The sequence below is a fragment of the Vigna umbellata genome, chromosome 7, assembly GCF_029865625.1.
Source record: "Vigna umbellata cultivar VRB3 chromosome 7, Vumbellata_1.0, whole genome shotgun sequence".
Lineage (NCBI taxonomy): Eukaryota > Viridiplantae > Streptophyta > Magnoliopsida > Fabales > Fabaceae > Vigna > Vigna umbellata.
Genome location: NC_142171.1, coordinates 19,474,272 through 19,482,119, shown reverse-complemented (window position 1 = coordinate 19,482,119; position 7,848 = coordinate 19,474,272). Strand labels below are relative to the sequence as shown.

The 7,848-nt window shown below is 43.8% G+C and overlaps 1 protein-coding gene across 1 annotated transcript; it reads left to right on the top strand.

Annotated features, from left to right (window-relative positions):
* The first annotated feature begins 3,024 nt into the window (after positions 1 to 3,024).
* LOC148195340 (uncharacterized) lies at positions 3,025 to 6,951 on the top strand. The gene is made up of 3 exons (XM_088095164.1): positions 3,025 to 4,238; positions 4,455 to 5,707; positions 6,749 to 6,951. The coding sequence occupies exons 1-3, from the start codon at positions 3,025 to 3,027 to the stop codon at positions 6,949 to 6,951; spliced, it is 2,670 nt and encodes an 889-aa protein (XP_087951290.1).
* Positions 6,952 to 7,848: the final 897 nt, after the last annotated feature.

Below are 7,848 nucleotides of genomic sequence, written 5' to 3'. Positions count from 1 at the left end.
GAAACCATGCTCTCGGTTTATGCATGGACTGTATCTGAATAAATTCTGGTTATGGGTGTTTAGATCAAGTGGTTAGATTGAGTGGAAGGAACTTAAGGGGCTGTTGCGTATAGAAGAACTGTAGTTGAACGTGTGGAAATCATATTTTAGGGCGTACACTGCTATCCAGGTAAGGGAAGCTTATAATTTTAATTGATACTTGCATGTTGTGTAAACTGAATTGCATGTGATAGAAGCATTATGTTTGAGCTGTATGGAGGACCACTGTTATGGATTATGATTCTGATTTTTGATTTATCTGTCATGAACGAGCACTGTTGACTGTATTATATATGTTTGGGTGGTTTGAAACTGCATGTTGGTTTGATTCGTATGAGTGATGGATGAATATTATAATGTATGAGTTCTTAATAGGTTGATTGTTGAATGGGAATTAATCTGGAAGTAGAATTTATAAAGTTTAAAGACTTGAGAATTGTTTGAATTATAAAGTATATGTTGAGATGTTGAAATCTGGAAATTCGTTAAGCTTGAGAAATATGAAAACCTAAATTATTCCCTTGATAATTGACGCTCGTCACTGTACGGTCTTAGACCGTTCGGTTTTTCTTTAAAATAACATAGAATAGAATTCCTTCATTTGGAAAGAATTCTGCTCGAGAGCGAGCGTCCCGGTTGATGGTCTGAGCGTTCGTCTAGCTCAGCAGTATTTAAATATTTAAAACTTTATGAATAAGTAACGCTCGGTCTTATACCGAAGCGTTCGTCCTAAATAGCGTTCGGCCTTATGTTGAACGTTCGTCTTTGATAGCGTTCGTCCTTATGTCGAGCGTTCGTCCTTTATAGCGTTCGGCCTTATGTCGAGCGATTCGCCATTCATAGCGTTCGGCCTTATGTCGAGCGTCCGTTCTTAATAAAGCGCTCGGTCTTATCACGAGCGTCCATTCTAAATCTCGCTTGGTCTCATACCTCGCGTTCGTACTAATTGAATAATTATTTGATAAAATAGCGTTCGTTCTAAAGTATTAGACATTCATTCTCCGTACGTCCGTTAAATCTCTGGCCTTAGTTTTCATTATGCAACCATCTTCAAATATGATTCTAAGTATTTTTGACAATCCATTGTGTATTAAATCTGGTTCATATTTTTATCACAAATATTTTCTAAGTATCAGTACACTTCAAGTCGAGTCAGTTCATCTAACTGGCCAAATAGAAAATTACGTTTGTTGTATATTTCCCTGAGTATCTAGTAACTTTATTTGGACGTTCGTCCTACTTCTTCAATGGATTGAGCGTTCGTCATTTTTGACTCCTGAACCTAATGATGTAAAAGATGATGGAATATGATAAGTTAAAGTGTGAACACTATGAGAACTGAATTTATGATGTTGGATTTTGGACGAGCGTTCCAGGGAGGAACGTCTCATATATATATATATATATATTGAAAGATTGAATTGGTAAAGTATGACTATGGATAGCTAATGCTGGCTTGGTCCATCCTGATATTCCGTGATGCTCATCTTCACGTAGAAGGGAGTAGTCATGTGTGGGAATGGCAGGAGGTTCTATTCCTTAGGGGTACTTTGGATAGAGCTAACCTCGAGTGGCAGCTGTTGAGGGTATCCCAGTTACTACATCACTCGGGTGCAAGGACGCCTGTAGCTACACGGTTCATACAGTCCGGACGGTCGTATATTATACTTATAAATTACTATAATGAATTATGTTAAATTGTATGTTGTGCGTGTGCATTGAAATGTTTAATGTGTATGTTGGATGTATGAATTAAATATTATAAGCTTACCCTTTTCGTTTTCCTTGTGTTGTCAATTGTCCATGTACGTTCGTCCTATCTTGCAATGATCATCCGTTGTGGATGTGAGCAGATGGTGGTGCATCTCTTGAAGAGATACTGGAAGAAGAAAATTTGGATGACGCAAATATGGTTGAGGTGGAAGTCAAGGCCGAGCCTTAGAGCGCTCATTAGATTTGTGCTGTAAATGGTAGAATAGTTGTACGTACGGTTAAATGTTTTGTAAAACCGTTCGTCCTGTTTATCTCTGATTTCTATTTTGAACGTACGTTCTTTTGTACTGATGCCGTTAGGCCTTTAAACGCTGAGTTTAATACAAAGACTGCTTATGTTGCTGTTAATTGTAATTAATTCTGAATTATGGTAATTACTATATTTTGGGATGTTACATTAGTGGTATCAGAGCAGTTTTGTTCTATTAAGGGACACTGTAGGGTTATGAGTGCACTATGTTTTTGCTATGTGCTTATTGAATGTTTAATGAGTTATTATTGTTTTAACTCTGGAACATAACTAACGCTCGTTTGTTTTTCTCTGCATCCAGAGAACAAATGGCACCTAGGCTACCTCCCCCTCCCCAACCGAATGAGTCCGATACGTCCAGCAATACTAGGTTGCTGGAAACCGTGGTTGAAAGGCTGCATCAACAGAACACAACGTTGCTGGAGCAGAACGCCACCCTGATGCAGCAAAACCAAGCTGCTATGCAAGGTTTGGAGGCCTCGCGTGTCAATTCTGAAAACACGCAAAGGCAGTTGATGGAGATCTTGGCTGCAACTAGAGGTGCGCCTGGAGCATCTTCTTCAAACGCTGCTCAACCTACTGCCGAGTGGAGTTTGGAGAGCTTCCTGCAGCATCACCCAGCTAAGTTCAGTGGAAAGTGCCTCCCTGATGAGGCTGATCAGTGGCTGGGAGATATTGAGAGAATTTTCAACGCCAAACGCTGCCCAGATGTGAACAGGTTGGCGTACGCTGAGTATTTGTTGACTGGTGAGGCGAACCACTGGTGGGCGAGCGTGAAAGCTCTCTTGACAGACGCTCAAACTCCTATTACTTGGGAAGTGTTTAGGAGTAAATTCTATGAAGAATATTTTCCTGATAGCGTCCGGTTTGCAAAAGAGGTGGAGTTTCTTCAACTGGTCCAAGGCGGGATGTCTATTTCTGAATATACGAACAAGTTCAAACACTTGGTTCGTTTCAACACGATGGCCACAAACGAAGAATGGCAGTGCCGTAAGTTTGAAAACGGACTGCGGAGTGACTTGAAGGTTTTGATCTCCAGCTTGTGTATACGGACGTTTCCTGCCATGGTGGAAAGGGCCAAGGTTTTAGAGAAGAACATGGCAGAAGCGGAAAGGCACAAGAAGCAGCAGCAAGTGAGTAGAGGACCTATAGTTTCCAGGGGCAATGTTACTCCAAGAAGAGTCCCGTACGCTCGTCCAAACCAGCCATCTAATGCGAGCGGTTCTCAAGCTTTAGTTCCTGCTGGACGAGCTGGTCAGTATGGAAATGTTACGTGTTTCCAGTGTGGAGGACCACACTACCGTTCGTCCTGTCCTCAATTGGTGGGAGTGAAGCACTGTAATCGTTGTGGGCGAAACGGACACTTGGATAATGAGTGTAACATGGGTGGACGAGCAGTGATGAGACCACCAAACGCTGGCAGAAATCAACCTAGAGGAGGACGAGCCCAAGCAGCAGGACGAGTGTATGCCATAACGGGTGCAGAGGCAGCCAACTCAGGTACACTCATCATCAGTACATGCTTTGTGTTTGGTACATCTTGCTGCGTGTTATTTGATTCGGGAGCAACGCATTCCTTCATCTCGAAGGCGTGCGTTTGCAAGCTGGGATTAGAAGTGAGTGAGATGCCGTTCGATCTGGTGGTGTCAACACCAGCGGCTGGAGAGGTTAGGACGTCCACTATGTGCGTCCGGTGTCCTATAGAATTGGAAGGGCGTAAGTACAAAGTTAATCTCATCTGCCTACCTCTTCAAGGGTTGGAGGTGATTCTAGGAATGGATTGGTTGGCTACCAATCACATCCTCATAGATTGTGGGAAAAAAGAGTTGGTGTTTCCGGATGAAGAAGAAGAAGAATTTTCTGTAACGCTCAGTCAATTAAAGGATGATATAATGGAAGGAGCAAGCTGTTTCCTGATCATGACACATGAAGATCAGGAGTTCGGAGAATTAGGAAAAGAACGAACGTCCAGGGAGGGCGGTATTGAACGAACGGTCGTGGACGAGTTTCCAGACGTCTTTCCGGAAGAGATCCCTGGACTGCCTCCTGTTCGGGAAGTTGAATTCACCATAGATTTGGTGACGACAGCAGCACCTATCTCGGTTCAACCGTACCGAATGGCGCCTGCAGAGTTGGCCGAATTGAAGAAACAAATTGAAGAACTCTTGGACAAGCAGTTTATTAGACCGAGCGTGTCACCATGGGGAGCGCCTGTACTATTAGTGAAGAAGAAGGATGGCAGCTCTCGGTTGTGCATAGATTACAGGCAGTTAAACAAGCTGATCATCAAGAACAAATACCCATTGCCGAGGATAGATGACTTGCTAGATCAACTGCATGGGGCTGCAGTATTTTCAAAGATTGATTTGAGATCCGGATATCATCAAATCAGAGTTAAGGAGGATGATATTCATAAGACACCGTTCAGGTCTCGGTATGGGCATTATGAATACGTGGTGATGCCATTTGGAGTGACGAACGCTCCAGCCGTGTTCATGGAGTATATGAATCGCATCTTCAGGCCTTATTTGGATAAGTTTGTAGTCGTCTTCATAGATGATATTCTCATCTATTCCAAGACAGAAGACGAGCATGAGGAACATCTTAGAATTGTACTTGGAGTATTACATGAGAAGGAATTATATGCAAAGCTGTCCAAGTGCGAATTCTGGATGAAGGAGGTGCAGTTTTTGGGACATGTGGTGTCGGCTGGAGGCATCTCAGTAGATCCAGCTAAAGTGCGAGCGGTGTTGGATTGGAAGAGTCCGCGTACGGTCACTGAGGTTCGTAGCTTTGTGGGACTCGCGGGCTACTATAGGCGTTTTATTGAAGGATTTGCTAAGATAGTAGCCCCGCTAACTCAGTTGACTAGGAAGGATCAACCGTTCGCCTGGACTGATCTGTGTGAGGAGCGTTTTCAGGAGCTGAAAGTGAAATTAACGAGCGCTCCGGTATTAATCATTCCAGACACGTCCAAGCCCTTTGAAGTATACTGTGACGCATCTCATCAAGGGCTTGGCTGTGTGCTTATGCAAGAGAGACGAGCAGTAGCGTACGCGTCTCGCCAACTGAAGGTTCACGAGAGAAATTATCCAACGCACGACCTGGAATTGGCAGCGGTCGTTTTCGCACTGAAGATTTGGAGGCACTACTTGTACGGGTCTACATTCCAAGTCTTCAGTGATCACAAGAGCCTCAAGTATCTATTTGATCAAAAGGAGTTGAACATGAGGCAGAGGCGTTGGTTGGAATTTTTGAAGGACTATGAATTTGAGTTGCTCTATCATCCTGGAAAGGCTAATGTTGTGGCGGACGCTCTAAGCAGGAAGGCAGTACATTTGTCGGTGATGATGGTGAAAGAGCTCGGTTTGGTAGAGAGTTTTAGAGATCTAAGGTTGCAGTTTGAGTTGGAACCGAACAGTATTAAGTGCTGTAACCTTAGAATATCTAGCAATATCTTTGATCGAATTAGAATGAAGCAACGAGAGGATGAAGAGTTGGTGAAGATTCTAAGCGCGCTCGGTTCGGATCAGGCCAAACATTTCAATACAGGAACGGACGGCCTACTGCGTTACATGGGTAGGACGTGCGTTCCCAATGATGGCGAGTTGAAGCGGATTATACTGGAGGAAGCACATCACAGTCGTCTTAGCATACACCCCGGTATGACTAAGATGTATCAAGATCTTAGAAGCTCGTTCTGGTGGCCTGGAATGAAGAGTGATGTCGCTCGCTTTGTGGCTTCTTGCTTAACTTGTCAGCGTGCTAAAGCCGAGCACCAAAGACCAGGTGGATTGCTTCAACAATTGGAGATTCCTGAATGGAAGTGGGACAGCATCTCCATGGACTTTGTGACTCATCTACCACGCACGGTCAGGAATCATGATTCAATCTGGGTGATCGTGGATAGATTAACTAAGAGCGCCCACTTCTTAGCCGTGAACTTGAAGATGTCAATGACAAATTTGGCTAAGTTGTACATCAAGGAGATCGTTCGTCTTCATGGAGTGCCTTCAAGCATAATTTCTGACCGAGACACGAGATTCACATCTCGGTTTTGGCAATCGTTACAAGGCGAGTTGGGAAGCAAACTGCAGATGAGTTCAGCGTATCATCCTCAAACGGACGGTCAGTCCGAACGTACCATCCAGACGCTGGAAGATTTACTGAGGACGTGCGTCCTAGATCACTTGGGCGCCTGGGATGAAATACTGCCGCTAGTGGAATTTACTTACAATAACAGCTTTCAAACTAGCATTGGGATGGCGCCGTTTGAAGCTCTCTATGGAAGGAAATGCCGAACGCCACTTTGCTGGTTCCAGGAAGGAGAGAACGTGCTAACCGGACCTGAGCTCATCCAGCAAACGACTGACAAAGTTAAGTTGATCCAGGAAAGATTGAAGACGTCCCTGAGCAGACAGAAATCATATGCGGATAGGAGAAGAAGACCTTTGGAGTTTGCTACAGGAGATCACGTATTTTTGAGACTTAACCCAATCACTGGAGTAGGCAGAGTCGTTCGTCCAAAGAAGCTATCTCCCAAGTTCATAGGGCCGTACCAGATTTTGAAGAAGATTGGACCAGTAGCTTATGAACTCGCGTTGCCCCCTCAACTAGCAAATCTTCATCCTGTTTTCCACGTATCCCAACTCAGAAAGTACATAGCTAATCCCTCTCATGTCTTAGAACTGGAAGACATTCAACTACAACCGAACCGAACGCTGGAGTTGCAACCAGTCCGCATTGAAGACGTTCGCACCAAGCTACACAAGAGAAAAGACGTTCGTTTAGTGAAGGTAGTGTGGGATGCCAAGACTGGTGATTCAACGTGGGAAGTGGAGAGCGCCATGAAGGACTTGTATCCACACTTATTCACGGGTAAGTTCTAAATTTTCGAGGACGAAAATTTTTGTAGTTAGGGAGAATGTGAGACCCTTAATAATTAGCATAAATTAATTCTGACACATCCGCACTTAGCACGCACCACAACCAATAATCATTACCTCTAAACTCACTCCCAATTCTGATTTCATCTCTGCTGTACACTTACAAACGCACCATGTCACACACTCAGTGCATTAAAAACGCACCAAGCGCTGCATGCAGGAGCACCACGTGTCACGTTGGAAGTTTCCCATTCAGAGTTTGGTGTGCAGGTGTCAGCTTGGGAAACGTTCGTTCAAACGAACATTATTTTATCAAACAAAACTGGATTTTCAGAAAACCCTCTCACCTGCACCACGCACTCTTCGTCTTCCTCTGAACCCAAACCTCCATTTTCTCCATCTTCTCTCTAAAGCTTCCAACTTCTCTCTACTGTTAATCTTACGTTACTTCTCCAAACCCGTTTTCAGCACCGTAGGAACATTCATCCAGCTGTGGTCTTCCTTTTGGACCGAACAGAACTGGAATCCAACTGGTAAGTTCCTCTCTTTAGTAGCTGTCCATTAGGGTTTCATGCGAAACCATGCTCTCGGTTTATGCATGGACTGTATCTGAATAAATTCTGGTTGTGGGTGTTTAGATCAAGTGGTTAGATTGAGTGGAAGGAACTTAAGGGGCTGTTGCGTATAGAAGAACTGTAGTTGAACGTGTGGAAATCATATTTTAGGGCGTACACTGCTATCCAGGTAAGGGAAGCTTATAATTTTAATTGATACTTGCATGTTGTGTAAACTGAATTGCATGTGATAGAAGCATTATGTTTGAGCTGTATGGAGGACCACTGTTATGGATTATGATTCTGATTTTTGATTTATCTGTCATGAACGAGCACTGTTGACTGT

Bases quoted from the DNA above. Each gene is read 5' to 3' on its own strand.
- LOC148195340 (XM_088095164.1), top strand. From the start codon at position 3,025: ATGGCCACAAACGAAGAATGGCAGTGCCGTAAGTTTGAAAACGGACTG. The intron at 4,239-4,454 runs GTTTATTAGACC...TCATCAAATCAG, and splicing joins GAAGAACTCTTGGACAAGCA to AGTTAAGGAGGATGATATTC. The intron at 5,708-6,748 runs GTCTTAGCATAC...CTCATGTCTTAG, and splicing joins GGAGGAAGCACATCACAGTC to AACTGGAAGACATTCAACTA.